Source organism: Xyrauchen texanus, chromosome 17 (genome assembly GCF_025860055.1).
Source record: "Xyrauchen texanus isolate HMW12.3.18 chromosome 17, RBS_HiC_50CHRs, whole genome shotgun sequence".
Classification (NCBI taxonomy): Eukaryota; Metazoa; Chordata; class Actinopteri; order Cypriniformes; family Catostomidae; genus Xyrauchen; species Xyrauchen texanus.
Window position 1 is genome coordinate 32,966,101 of NC_068292.1, and position 16,145 is coordinate 32,982,245.

The window sequence follows — 16,145 nt, forward strand, 5'->3', positions numbered from 1 at the left end:
TTAAATGATCCTAACAGAACACAAACGTTATTTGTAATATTTATTTATTTATTTTACGAAACTTCGATTAAACCCGTCTTTAAGATGAATTCCTGAATCTAAAGAGACTTTACCATGTGCTCAGTAATCTGATCACAAAACGCAGAGAACGATGTTGCACTCTTTTCTATCATCAGCGTCTAGATTGGAGCGCGCTGATTTTAACCGTCGTCCTCGTGAACGAACTCAGGTATTCCCTTTACAGTGTTGAACAACAACGTGCTTTATTTGTACCCAAATGTGGTTTCTACAATTTTCAATTGCATTTCACCCATCATACTGTACATTATTTCTGGAAAATGTCGGGGAAAGAGTTATTCTAAGAGTAAAACGTCAAGTATGGTAAAAAAAAAAAAAAAGTAAGTTGAATAGCACGTCCTGACTCCTGAGGCCAATAAGAGGAGAGGAAATTAACCCATGCCATGCCCAATCGGGGACGGGCTACTTGTTTGCCTCTTAACTTGTCTTCTTGGATGAGAATCGCGAGACTGTTGATAGATTACGACATTTTAGTAAATTGAACTCATGGCTTAAAATCTGAATGCTAGAGTCAGCGAAACAATATCCAGGAGAAAACCATGCATGCTAGGACTGGAGGTATCTGGGATACTATCGAATTCCTTAGGATTTGGCTTCTTTTCAGCATTGAAACGATGGTGTTGGTATGCGGTCAAAAGGGTGAGGTTACTCCTGCTACACTTACAACCAACAAGGTTACATCCACTCTGACAATTTCAATAACTTATACTCAGAGTCTTACAGTAGTTCTTTCTAAACATGTATTATACTACAATAGTTATATTTCTCTTGTTTGACAATATCATTCAATACAAGGGTTTCAAAATTGTATGATTATGATCCCTATTATTGTAAATAATGGATATTTTTATACTTATATTATTAGATATTAGTATCATAATAATTAATTTATTAATATTACTTATATTAATATTTTATAATTTTATAATATTTATTTAAATGTAATATGTTGATAATATATATATGTATATATTAAAGTCTAAAGTCTTATCAGTCACAGATTTATATACAGTATACTGACCAAAATTATTTACTGTATAATTGTGTAGTGTTTTAACAGTTCATTTTGTGTGTGTGTGTGGGTGGTGTGGGTTTATTGGCAAGGGTATTATGCTATAAATGTGGTTTATGAGGAGATTTCTAGTGTCCCCATAATTCAAATCGCTTAAAAAAAACATACTAAACAATGTTTTATTGAAAATGTAAAAAAAAGTTTTTTTTGTGAGGGTTAGGTTTAAGGGTAGGGGATAGAATCTATAGTTCATACAGTATAAAAATGATTATGTCTATGGAGAGTCCTCATATGGATATTTGCACCAGCGAGTGTGTGTGTGAGTGGCAATAGTTGTCCAAATAACATCACAGGCACATCCAATCAGCAGCCAGAATATGTCCTGTGGCCTATCTATAAATTTCATGAGTATACATGTTCAGGCTGCAGGAAGAATGAGTTTATATATGGTATTTCTCAATATGTGTGGGGTCTGCATGAATCACTACAGCCAGATTCATAGACTATTAGTAGTTATGGAAGCACGCTGTCCAGTCATATGTCCTCCCCCAGAAATCTGACAGTGCGTGCTTGCAAGGGGGATGCTGACTAGTTTTTAGATTATTTTATATTGCATGAAAGTTTTTAAAGATATGGAACTTGATCAAGATTAGGCAGAACAACAGCTTGTGCACAAATATTTTTTGTGAGTTTACAATTGTAATATGATTGACTAGGTGACAGCCTAAAATTGTGAGGTGACAACCTAAAAATCTGAACATCCTGTCTGACATGGGATCAGGCCTGCAGTGACGTGCCTGCAAATCCCCTGACGAGAAAGTAAAATTACATGTTGCCCAATAGTGTACCGGTGATGATGGATTCCTATCGATGGTCCTACTCAGTGATGTGAAAGTAGCTCAGCTATAAGGAATGTTATTTTCTATATAAGCTAGTGTCTTTATTACCCATGGGTAGTTGTATCCTTAAGCATTACATTACTTTAAAGCACTTCAACTTACACACATCGTACAGGTGTCAACATAGTGTTTGCCTGATATTAAATTAAGGATAATGTCTAAATATTGCCTTAGGCTATGTTTTGTGAGACGTTATATGGGAATTCCAAGCCGTGATTAAAAGAAATCTAAGCATTAAGATAGAGAATGAGCTCTTTGGGGAGTCCAAAGTAGACTACTCTGGGCAGTTTCATGGAAACGTATCTAGACTACAGGGATCTCAGTGTTCCTGTATTAGACTTCCTTGTTTTTGTGGCCAAAGATTATTATTCTTAAGGCTGTGTGACATTTAGATGGATTTTGCTGTTTGAAATATGTTCTTTGATTGTAATCTTGACCAACAGTTTTTGAGATTTCGGCATTCCCATTCAAGTAGATAGGAGCTGCACTGTCCTGACTGGAAAAGGCCTCCCGAGGGTGTGCCGCCAATGGACTGACATGCTAGAAAGGCTTTGGTGTTTCCAAGTGAAATTCTTAAACACCAAACTATAGAAGCTTACCGCAATTCCACATCAGAGGCTATGATGAAACATTTAATTAGCAATAGTTGTGCAAAGGCTAAATTGCAAGTTACAATAGAAAATAGTGAGTAAGAATCTAAACAGAAAGAATTACATTTTTTAATGGCAGTTAAAGGGAAATTCACCCAAACAGGAACATTTTTATTAAAAATGTACATCATGTTGTTTCAAACCTGTATGACATTCTCTCTGTGGAACACAAAAATAAAACTTTATGCAGAATGTTAGACTTTGTCACTATTCACTTTCATTGTATGGAGAAAAAAAAGATCCAATGAAAGTAAATGACTGAGGCTACCATTTTGCCTAACATTTCCTATTGTGTTCCACAGAGAAGAACAATAATTGCCTAGAGTATGTGTTTAAATTTCTAAAAAAAAAAAAAATCTTGATTATCCCTGGATCAATAGCCAGAACATTTAAACATTAAATACCCTATCAATTAAGGCTGAATCAGTCCATCTGTTGATTACATTAATAGCAACAATACAGTATATTGTATTATTAGTGGGTCACCAAACTTTATTAACTCTTAGAAACAGAGAAGCAACACCCAAAAACGGAGGGAAATACTACTGTAAAATTACTCTTGTAGATAAAATTGCTCTCAAACCAAATAAAACATTCAGCCATTTGAGCATGCTGAATCACACATAGTTTTTAAACATTGCCAGTTGAGTGTAGTTAACAGCTTGACCACAAAATCTTTTTTCCTCTGTGATGATTAAGATTGTACAAAGCAACAAGAGATTTTGTAGATTCAAAGATAATATGCACCAGTGGAAAAATGGGGACCACGGAAGCATTGCAAAGCTCTAAACACAAATGAGTCAGTGGTGACTGAGAGAGACTGAGACAGAATGGCTGAGGGCTCACTCCACTCTAGTTCATTCACATAGGGGCTACCTACACCATATGGAGCAGGCCACTCAAAGTCCACATATAGAATTTTGGAATTCAGTTTTAGCATGCACAATGTCAAAGTGGTTTAGTGGAACTGCAGACTAGTTGCCAATTGTTTGGAGTTATGTTGCCATTATGATGTCAACCTAATGAACTTGGTAGACCACGTCTGTGGAAGATACCCTTTACTCACCTACAACACAGACCTGTCATCAACCAAGCCTGACAGCAATTAGGCTTTCATTAAAGTTATTTCTGGAAAGTCCCTCAAGTGTGACTAATACTGGCAAAATTGGCAAGCCCACTTACTGCACAAGCTTTAGCTGTTTCATCCTCTCTTTAATAACCAGTCATACACAACGACCAACCAATACCCTCCATTCTCTAAGTGTTCTATGTCTTATTTTCTCATGTGCTAAAAAAAATGCAGAGAGCGAAACTAGATACTGCATTTGATAAAAATGGAAGTCATATTTGAGATAAAATATGTGGTTGAAATTATGTGTCGAAACTAAAACACGAAACCACACAAAATAAAAGTTTATATACATGGCATTTTTTTCCTTTTTCCATATCAATATCAATAGGATCTCTCTTCTTCCCCGTAGGCGATGGGTGTGGACACACAATCTTGAGCCCCACCAGTGGCACACTGGCCTCATGGAACTTCCCAGGAACCTACCCCAACCACACCCAATGTGAATGGAGTCTGAGGATACCAAAGGACCAGACACTGCTCTTGACCTTTGGGGATTTTGACTTGGAGTGGAGCCAAGACTGCATAGCTGGCTCTCTTACCATCACAGATAGCAATGGAGACACCAGAGTGGGTATGAACTCTTTCTCACTGACATTAGGGAATGACACAGATCTAAGCATATAAGGTTGTATGTTTGTGTCAGTAGTGGCACAAGCATGTTTTTTTCGGAATGAATGATCTGGATATATGATTTTGAACTTGGTACAAGAAGCATACTTACACCTTTTCACCAGCTTCCAACCGTTAATTCTATTGCAATGCCATATACCGAGCTGTTGTTATTGAGAAATTCCAGAGAGCCTAGCTCATGCTGCTTCTTGGCACTTTTCTCTAAGTCATATGACAAGAAGAGCATGCCTGCAGCTTGCATGGTGCATTCCGCTCTGTTGTTGCATGGCAGATATGAGACTGGCTCTTTCATAGTCACATAAAAGTGGCAAGACACACACAGCAAGAGGGTAGGGCATGATTTACCTTAGGCTCCCATGAGGCAAAAATGCACACATGCGTTAACGTGTGTGTCTTTTATGGCAGTGAGAGTGCAAAGGATTGTGTTTTGAAGTTAAAAATGCACTAAAGCCTAACAGAACAGACACATCTTTTAAAAGTTGAAGTTCTTTGAAACTTGACATATTGTCTGAAAAATGTGGTGGTCCTGCGCAAGACGTTAAAAAAAGAGACACATGACGCAACGGTCAAATTTGTCAGTCTAGTACAGTGGTTCCCAAACTTTTTACAGCATACCCCCTCTGTAAAGCATAGAAAACATTCAAACAAGGTATTTTGAAAATATGTATAACACAATTATCTTTGTAAAACAACTCCCTTATATTAAACATTTTATATTTGTATGTTGCTAGATATGATATAACAGCATAACTTGAAAACTGTCCCCTCATTGCGTCGTGGTAGCGTTCAGTTCTGTGTCTGTAATTGTGCATCATTGCAAGTACAGCATTGCCGGCCAACTTCGAGAATTGCGGGTAAGTATCTGTGCAATTGTGAATTTTATATGTCACATTTGACACTGTTAGCAAAATGGAGCTCATTTGCTGAAAAAACATCATGCAACAATGTAAAAGCAGGTCTCTATTGTGCTAGCAAATGTGAGTGAAAATTACTGCTTGTGAATGTGTAAAATTATTTGGCCGCACCGGATGTCTGACTCCTGTTATCAAAGCTTATGAACTTATACCATCAGAAACACCCTATGCATCTATCCTTAAATACAAATTACGTTTTAATCTGCAGAAGCAAAAAAACAACAAAAAAACAGACAAACTAAAATCGTGGACGACTGACATGTGCGAGTCTGGTAAAAGTATCCATTTTACTTGCTATCGCTAAGCTACGTCACCTAGCAGTGTGCTGGGCTGGCGAAAAAAGATTCTGTGTACTGTGTCACACAAAGCATGAGTAGATGCTAAAGATTGGATTTTTTCATTGCATATTCATCTGACCTTTATGACAACAATTTTGGTGTTCCTGCACTAGAAGGCATGCAAAATAATTTTTGCCAGTGAGAAATACATGATCTGAGTTTGTACGTTATTTTAGACTGTGATGAAATTTAAAGAACGTTAAAGAATTTTATTTGTCCCATTGTCACCTCACATGTACCTCATTTTGGGAAACTCTGGTCTAGTACATGTTTACATAGAAAAACAATTGAGAAACAGAACAAATGGAAGCAAAATGTGTTCACTGTGAATGTCTCCTAAGGCCACATCGCTTGCATCCCTTGCAGATAAGGCAGCCACAGAATAAACAGCGACAAGTTTAGAACAAAAATGTATCAAAGATCGAGAGAAATGCGGATTATAATATAATTTAATACTGAAACGTACCAATAAAAATAATTCCATCTAATTTACTATTTTAACAATTAACAATATTTAGAGTTATGTGCTTGTTCTCATTAGAGTATAACTTAATTAGCTCAGCAACGTGGTAACCTTAAACCTCTGGAATCAACTGTGAGTTGTCTCTTGTTTGGTTCTCGTGAGATTAAGAGACTTGTTACCTATTTAGAGTGTTTCAAGTTAGTCACCTTGTTGGTTCCATGAAGGTTAGGATGCTGCCTTAGAAGTCAGCTGCCTATGTTGACAGTAGACAGTGAGGTTCCCAAGGTTTTGGACAGAGCTACTGTTTACAGTAAACAAAGTGTATATTAAAGGGATAGTTCACCTGATAATGAAAATTCTCTTATCACTTACTCAACCTCATGCCATCCCAGATGTGGAGGACTTTTTTCTTTTGCAGAACACATTGAAGATTTTTAGAAGAATATCTCAGCTCTGTAGGTCCATACAATGCAAGTGAATTGTAGCCAGAACTCTGGAGGTGCAAATATCACATAAAGACAGTATAAAGGTAATCCATACTCCAGTGTTTTAATCATTGTCGTCTGAAGTGATCCAATCAGTTTTGGGTGAGAACAAACTAAATTGTAACTCCTTTTTCACTGTACATCTTGCCATTTCAGTCTCTTGGCACGATCATGATTTCAAGCTTGATTACACTTCCTAGTAGTTGCTCAGAGTGCTAGATGGCGCTATTGGCTAGTTGATTTTACGAACGTTCCATGATTGTCAGATGTCACTGGTGGCGATGGTATTTCCGGTCTAACGCTACGTTAGGTTCATCGACGACGCCGGTAACTGTCAGGTAAACATGGCTTTCTACACCAGATCCCTTCAACATCTGCCAAGGATAACGATAAATGACGTACACCGAATAATTCAAGCGTCATCACCGGCTCCCAAGAGCAAGAGGGAAAAGGGTTTCAAGATATACGTCTCTTCATTCATTGACAATTATGAAGGTAAGTTATGCTATGTCTTTAGCTAGCTGTAGCCCTAACGTTAGCGATGATGCTAGGTGACGTTAGGCTAGAAAGTAACCTTTACAAAATACTTATTAAACGATTAATTTTAGTTGTTGGTCACATGTGGTTTATTATATGTTCATTTTACTATCTGACATTGAATAAATGTATGGGCGTTTCTTCAACAAGGGGCACTTTTAGGCTTGTGAAGTTGAATAAAAAAACTTGTGCAAAAGTCACGTAACACCGTCTCATAAGTTTAAATTATTTGTCTAGTTTTAAGGTCTGTAAGAGGACAAACTTAGATTACAAGAGAAGTTATGAGACTGTGTCAGTCTCATAACTAAGAAGTTATGAGTTATTCTGTTTTTAGATAACAGCAGTGAAATGTCATTTCCACCACATCTCAATGCTGTTATTTAAAAACAGAATAACTTATGTCAGTCAAGAATTGTCTAGGATCATTTTTGTAACTAGTTTTATCAGTTTTTCCACAATGTACAATAATTATACATTTGTCAATGAGATAAATGAACTGCCCTAAGGACCAAACGGTGAACTGTACACCTGTCACACTCTGAAATGTAATATTGGTTTGGGCAAGAGCTTATTAGAAAATAAATGACTTGCATTTTTATATTAAGTAGAGCATGATCTCGTAAATTGTGGATACATTTTTAATGTGTGATGAGAACTTTTTAAATATTTTTTAAAAATGTGGGTGGTGGTGGAAATGACAATGAATTAACGTGAATGTAGAGAAACAGTGGAAATGTTTATTAGAAAAACAATTAAACTCATCACACTCAGTAAACTCAATTCACAAAGCCATTAAACATAACCACAACTGTTTTTAGTGTAGTGCTGAGTTTGATGTATACAACTGATTTGTCTCAAAGATGAACGGTTACAGTGCGTGTAAATAACTGACACAACTTATGGCAAGGCAAAAATATAAGCAATAAATGATCCAACAAAATTGAATTTTCTTTCATCTAAATGAAATCAATTAATATAAAAGTATAATTTAGAAATAAAAATAATATTATAATCTAAATATAAAAAGTATTGTAATGTATTATAATATAAAAAGTATTACACAAATCTACTCTTGCAATCCATATCAATTGTACTTTGGTCATATTTTTTAAAAATGACATTTTTGGTTACAAAGTACATAAAAGTGCCCATAGTCTAAGAATCACCCATAAACTAATGACTTGTGTTGTTCAGTTACATGTATTGACAGTATTTGGTTATCCCCAGTATCAAGTAAAGACAAACAGGGAGAGTCAGCATGCGTGCTACCTGTCATAGATCTTTGAGGAAACATGAGAAACCTCACACCATCAGAGTAGGATGAAAGACAGTTCAGTTGTTCGTCTGATCCAACTAGTTCTGTTCTGGGGCTTCAATTTGGCAATGATGGGTTAAACTGGCAAACAAATGTATAATTACCTAAACAAGTTGAACATCTTAGACAACTATCTAGCTAGCCAAACGTTTGAAGTAGGTAACACTATGATGACACGTGCCTGCCCTATTAGTGTTCTAGTAGACCTAGCATTCCTATATGAAACCCCAGAAGCTGGTTGTTGAGACAGTTGCTTTGCTGTTTATATTGTGTTGTGTTTAACTAACTTACTTTCTTACTAACCCTAAAGTAACCTCATTCTCTAACTCATAGTAGCTAACTTGAAAAATAATGCAAAATGCACTTTTGACTTTGAGATATCTGATCAGTTTGTGATCTCTGCTGATAACACACTTTTTTGTTTTTTAAAAGATTGTCCTAGAAGACTCCACCCCTGTTCAGCTCTATGAGGTTGAGTGCTCCTGTGTGGCTGGCAGAGCCTTAATCATAATGTTGCATTACTGTATCAGACTGTACAAAACATGTGTTTGTGTGAAAATTAATGTAAATAGTTCTCTTTAAGAAATGCACATGTATGTACATAAACAACAAACCTATACGAGGTACCTTTTGTTATTATGAATTCAGTGTTAGTAGATATTAGATTACATTAAATTTTATTGTCATTTAGCAGAGTACAGGTACAGAGCCAATAAAATGCAGTTGACATCCAACCAGAAGTGCAAAGAAGCATTAAAGTACTGTTGAGTACTGTATTATGTGCAGTTATGTGGACTAGTTATCTACAAACTCATAACTCATACAAAATGTCAAACGTTGCATCACAATGTTACAATTATAGGGGGAATGTTATTGTTGAGTGTAGTATGACAGCTTGTGTCTTTGTATAATAAATGTCTGAATTAACTCATGTATTTGTGTTCCTCCTGGCAGTGTAAAAGACAATAAATGACAAATGTAAACATTGTCAATATTTCAGACAATTTTCTGAAAGGTATATCACAAGATACAAAAAACAAACAGCATAGTAAATTACAAAATATATAAGCAGTATATGGAAGCTCATAGAGAAAAATACAGTCCTTGGCGCTGGTAAACAAAAATTGTTCCACTCAAAAAGACATGGCACAGCTCCTTGAACAAGTTTTCGGCGTCCTGTGGTTATGATGAAATCTTCTAGCTTAAAATGTCGACTGCATACCCGGGTGTTATCGGTAGGAGTGAAGTTCTCGCGTCTTATCTTGATTAGCCACTGAGCTCGTACCTCAGGCTGATGCGGAAAACGATGAAAACTTCAGAATTATACCTCGATGAAACGGCACATCGAGGAACACTACAATGTAATTTAGAGTTGCCAATTTGATACTGATATGTAAGACGTTTCTTATTTACTATTAACATTTTACATACGGTACTCACTGATAGCTTGCCACTCACTCTTCCACAACATCTACATCGGAAATACCGGTAGTAACCTAAACCGGAAGTCCCCCCGCCCACCACGCAGATTTCGAACGTTCGTTGCGTCACCTGTGCACATAGCGAATAGGAAGTTTAATCAAGCTTGAAATCATGATTGCCAAGGAGACTGCTGTCAACATTTATAGTGAAAAGTAAGTTACATTTTGGTCTGTTCAGCACAGAACCAATTGGATTGCTTCAGAAGACATTGTTTAAACCACTTGAGTTGTATAGATTACTTTTATTCTGCCTTTATGTGATATGTGGAGCTTCAAAGTTCGGCCACCATTGTTCTGCTGAAGATTGGGATGACATGAGGGTGATTAAATGAGAGAATTTTCATTTTTGAGTGAACCATTCCTTTAATCTCTACTGTACTGCATGTAATTCACTTTTGTGTGTCCTTGTTGTGTGTATGTTTGAACATGGAAGCCAGCCTGCACTATGAGCCATGTGACAGCAGGTGTGGCCCATATCCACTGATTTACACTGTATGTTTTTGTGTTTCCAGGTCCTCTGTGTGGGCAGTTAGCGGCAAAGAACAAGAATGTGTCAGTTAGTACTAATGAAGTTACTGTGCGTTTCATCTCCGGCACTCATCGTTCTGGACGAGGTTTTGTGATGTCATATTCAACCAGTCAGCACTCAGGTACTGTATAACAGCTCATTGCCAACATCACACTCTCCCCACCATACTCCCATGTATCATTTAAATATTAGACAGAAATGGAATTCTTACCTATCAACATAGAGTATGTGATTTAGTGACTTATTCAAAATATGAGCTAATAGATTACGTCATCTGGCTCCATGGTTCTTCATGCTCTGAGTGTGTTGTATAGGCACAGAGTAAACAAGGCAGGGACTGTTTGTTCTCTGAAAGTAGAACTTAGTCAATAAACAGGCCACCGTGTGCAGATTGCTAAATAAACATCTCTTCCATTTGGCAGACTAGACCAAATTAAAAACACCACTTCTGCATTGTAAAAAATATTTTGGTACCGGTAACTATAAAAAAATCCACATACTCATCACACATACTAACCCTAACCAAGGGTAGATTTGAAGTATGTGAAAGGATAATTCAGGTTCTGTTTTGAATACAGTATATATACTGTGTATACTGTATATATATATATACTCTCTCTCTTATATATATATATATATACACACACACACACATACACAGATTCATTTAACTTAAAATCTTGTTTTTTTATGTTATTCAACAACTACACCATCCATCCATCCATCTTCAACCGCTTATCCGAAGTCGGGTCGCGGGGGCAGCTGCTCCAGCAGGGGGCCCCAAACTTCCCTATCCCGAGCCACATTAACCAGCTCTGACTGGGCGACCCGAGCGTTCCCAGGCCAGTGTGGAGATGTAATCTCTCCACCTAGTCCTGGGTCTTCCCGAGGCCTCCTCCCAGCTGGATGTGCCTGAAACACCTCCCTAGGGAGGCGGCCAGGGGGCATCCTTACCAGATGCCCAAACCACCTCAACTGACTCCTTTCAACGCAAAGGAGCAGCGGCTCTACTCCGAGCTCCTCACGGATGACTGAGCTCCTCACCCTATCTCTAAGGGAGAAGCCCGCCACACTTCTGAGGAAGCCCATTTCGGCCGCTTGTACTCGCGACCTAGTTCTTTCGGTCATGACCCAACCTTCATGACCATAGGTGAGGGTAGGAACAAAAATTGACCGGTAGATCGAGAGCTTTGCCTTTCGGCTCAGCTCTCTTTTCGTGACAACGGTGCGATAGAGCGAGTGCAATACCGCCCCTGCTGCCCCGACTCTCCGGCCAACCTCCCGCTCCATTGTCCCCTCACTCGTGAACAAGACCCCGAGGTACTTGAACTCCTTCACTTGGGGCAAAACCTCATTCCCTACCTGGAGTACGCACTCCATCGGTTTCCTGCTGAGAACCATGGCCTCAGATTTAGAGGTGCTAATCCTCATCCCAGCTGCTTCACACTCGACTGTCAAGCGATCCAGTGAGAGCTGAAGGTCACGGACCGATGATGACATGAAGACAACATCATCTGCAAAAAGCAGCGATGAGATCCCCAGTCCACCGAACCAGCACACCTTCCCCACCTCGACTACGCCTCGATATCCTGTCCATGAATATCACAAACAGGATTGGTGACAAAGCGCAGCCTTGGCGGAGACCAACCCCACATGGAATGAACTCGACTTTGTGCCGAGGACCCGGACACAGCCCTCGCTTTGGACGTACAGGGATTGGATCAGCCCTAAGAAGGGACCCCCACCCACCCCGTACTCCAGCAGCACCTCCCACAGTCTCTCCGGGGGACCCGGTCATACGCCTTCTCCAGATCCACAAAACACATGTAGACCGGATGGGCATACTCCCAGGCCCCCTCCAGGATCCTTGCGAGAGTAAAGATCTGGTCCGTCGTTCCACGGCCAGGACGAAAACCGCATTGGTCCTCTTCAATCTGAGGTTCGACAATCGGCCGAACCCTCCTCTCCAGCACCTTGGAGTAAACTTTACCAGGGAGGCTGAGAAGTGTGATACCCCTGTAGTTGGCACACACTCTCTGATCCCCCTTTTTGAAGAGGGGAACCACCACCCCGTTCTGCCACTCCTTAGGCACTGTCCCAGATGTGTCAACAACTACACATTAGTCAAAAATCCAGCCCACTCATTTATAAACATGAAGCGTATTTAGAAAGTTTGAGGCTGTAACTTTCCAGAAAAGACCTCTTGACCAGTGTACAGTCAAATGTTCTAGAAGTCCCATGTTGTTGCACAGGATTGAGCAGGAATGGTTTGTATCTTCCTTTCTTTCCTGTTGTGTATGAAGTTGTTTATATAAAGTCTTATAGAACATACAGTAGCTGTGCAATGCACCTAATTTTGACTGGCTTCCTGGCCTCTGCATACTTATGTGCCTAACAGTAAAAAAATGATTGTGAGTTACCGTAAATTACTGGCTACTAGTTGCACTACTTTCACAGTATATTTACAGTGTTTCTGCATGTAATTATTGTTTGTTAATTGTCATCATAGTTATGATTTGTATGCTTAGGGTTGATATCAATGCGTGCCTGGTTTAATTTATTTTTTCTTTCTAAAAGTTAATGAGAGATAAAACCAATCATATCAAAGAATATCACTGCAAACATCCCTCCCTCAATGTTCTTTTAAATTGATAGTATTTCTTTACTTTCAAATTGATCATTTAGTGTAGACTACACATCATGGTCTGACATACAGTCAACCACTAAATTGTCAAATTTTCTCCATACATCACAGTACATAACTTGTGTTCTTAAACACAACTGCACCAACTTGTATAAATAAATAAATAAAACAAGGCCCTATTCAAAGGGAACACTAGACACCATAACACTTCAAATGAAACACAATTTTCCCATAATGCATTACGATAATCAAATTTCTTTTTTCACAGTAATTGGTTGTGTTGTTACAGAAAATTACCTAGCCTGCATTGATTTTACAGTAAAATACTGGAGATTTTTACCTTACTGTTAGCAATTTTTTATTGTGTATACAGTATTCTTTGTATATACAGCATCATAGAGATTGCATGACGTGGTCTTGTCAAGTCAGAGATATGTTGGTAGAATATAGCCAAATTATTGAGCACATGTTCTGGCGTGTTGTATTAATAGATTAATTTTATAGATTTGTAACTTTACATTTAATTTCAATGTTCTCTCTCATAGAGCTCATTTCATGCCTGCATCGAGGAACACATTTCTCCTCTCAGCAGATCAGGTACAAAGAAATCCTCAACAAATTACCTTTGGAGGGGTGGCAACCATGCTTTTAATGTTTAATGTCTGAATCCTGAGCTCTGTTTTCCAGTGCGTTCTGTCCTGCAGGCTGCAAAGGTGTTGCAGGAGATATCTGGGGCTGGCATGGCCAAGGATACCGTGATGTAAGCTTTTAACTACAGCATGGGGCTTTGTGTAATAGAGGGATTATTAAGTGTCATCACATTTGAGTTTACTACTGTATATGGATTAATATCACAAAATATATTTGTAAAAGCTTCAAGCAGGCCCTTTTCATTAAGGTCAAGTGATTATTTTGATAAAGCACAAGTGACAGAGAATGTTAATACATTTGTATGATGTAATGTTGCAAAGCATACGTTTGTTTATGTTTTTCTAGACATCTGTATTGTGCAAAGCTGCAATCCATGCTGGGGTTATTTCAGACAGTCTGGGTGGCATGATCAACGTGTCCCTGCAGAGGGGTATTACTCTGTATGAGTCAAACTTTGCTAATGGAATACTGTCGAAAACGTGAGTGTATTGTTTGCCAGAGGATTTGCATGTGTGCTTTAATGAACCAGACTCACAGAGGGTTATGATCCATATGCATTTGAGACAGTATAGTAACAGAACACAAACATGTTCTAAAAAAAAAAACTATTTTGAGTCCAATTTAAAGGGATATTTCACCCAAAATGTAAAATTTTGTCAGCATTTACTCTTCCTGATGTTGTTCCAAGAACAGATTAATTTATTTCTTCCAAGGAACACAACAGGAGATGTTAGGCAGAATATTAGCCTCTGTCACCATTCACTATCATTGCATACAAAGAAAGCTAATGGTGATTGTGGTGCTAGCGGCGTGGTTGTACGCCAACTTGTGGAGGGAGAGCGAGATCAAGAGATGACAATGGTAAGGATCATCACCTGGTAATGATTGTCTGTAACAGTTGTTTGTCATTGCAGTAAAAGTAGAGACTGATTTTAAGAGTGAGCCAGATGCCAGTGAGGGGAGAGCTACCCACACAACAACATACACACACACACACACACACACACACACACACAAACACACAGAGCATGCAGTTGGCCAAGCTGCCAGAGGGCTGTCCACTTGTTACCGCTGTTTTCCGGGGAGGCCTAACTCACAGCGCAGCAGTTGCCAGCAGAGAACCTCCTGGTGTATGCGATCTCAAGAAAGCCATCCTGCAACTTGTCGGCTGGACATCAGAAGAACAGCGCCAATGCCTCTGCTCGTTGACCCTGGGCTTAGCTTACAGCTACGGGACACCTGCCAGTGGTGGTTGCTGGCTAAGCAATGCGTCGTCAGGGCTGTGAACGACCTGGTGGAGCATTTTATTGCTTGGCTTCTGAGAGAGACAGCAGAGTGAGTCCAGTGCCACCACCCAGTGTTGCTCCAAACAGCCATCCAGCTGGCAGAGGACCATATGGCACTATATTCGGGAGCCGGCAAGCCCCAAGATCCTTTTTTTCTTCTCTCTCTCTCCTGTCTCCATGCCCTCTCTCTCCTCCACCTTCATCTCCTCCTATTCCTCCTTTCCAGAAACGGGAAGTAACCCTCCCAAACCAGCTCCTCTGCTCCGGGGACTGCACTACCCGCCAGTTTCCTCTGCTCCTCTTCACTCTCACTTCCAGGTTGGTGGACGCGGCGCGGGCATGGAGCCTGGGTCGGTCTTTTGGAGCTGCGGGGAGCCTGGGCATTTCTGGGACCAATGCCCAGTAATGGAGATGGGAACATTAATTCAGGTCCCTGATGCACCACAGGCCGCCCCCGATCGAGCTGGGATGTACCGCATACCCGTGAGTATGAAACAGGGTACATCCCAGGCCTTGATGGATTCATATTGCAGCCAAACCTCATCCATCAATGCCTGGTTCAAGACGAGGCTTTGGGTGCTAGTCACAAGGAGAAAGTAAGGTGTGTGCATAGGGATAACCACGAATATCCTGTAGTGACTGTGACAATTCAATTCCGGGGACAAAAGCATACTGTAGTGTCGAGGCGGCGGTTAGTTCCCACCTTACCCATCCTGTAACAGAGTGTCTCAGTGTGGGATGCACTGGCTGGGGAGGCAGAGCCGGGGCTGTCTGCATCAGCTCCGCGTCAAGATGATGTAAAGGATTCCCTACTGGGGATTTCCCTCTGGAGCAGATGCGAGACGAGAATCTTGGGCATGCCTTTGTCCAAGTGAGAGTGATTGATGGTCAATGTCTTCTGCCAGACGTTGCTCTTGCATATACGTACTTTTCTATTCAAATGTAATTGTTGTATTGAGTGACGCAGGATGCTCAGACAAAAGAAGATATAACCCAGTTATTGATAATGAAGAGCTGTAGAGAAATGTTATTCCAGATGTTATTCCTCATTATAATCCTATAGCGGGTCACTTAGGGCAGGAAAAGACAGTGAACCATCTA

At 39.5% G+C, this 16,145-nt stretch overlaps 1 protein-coding gene across 1 annotated transcript in view; it reads left to right on the forward strand.

The window, feature by feature from the left end:
• The first annotated feature begins 489 nt into the window (after positions 1 to 489).
• Positions 490 to 16,145, forward strand: part of si:dkey-34d22.1 (discoidin, CUB and LCCL domain-containing protein 1) — a 37,650-nt gene continuing 21,994 nt past the window's right edge. The window contains exons 1-6 of the mRNA XM_052147317.1: positions 490 to 717; positions 4,121 to 4,342; positions 10,447 to 10,584; positions 13,653 to 13,704; positions 13,795 to 13,867; positions 14,104 to 14,237. Of these exons, the coding sequence (XP_052003277.1) occupies positions 618 to 717; positions 4,121 to 4,342; positions 10,447 to 10,584; positions 13,653 to 13,704; positions 13,795 to 13,867; positions 14,104 to 14,237 (719 nt within the window). The 5' untranslated portion in view covers positions 490 to 617. The remainder of the gene's footprint in view (positions 718 to 4,120; positions 4,343 to 10,446; positions 10,585 to 13,652; positions 13,705 to 13,794; positions 13,868 to 14,103; positions 14,238 to 16,145) is intronic.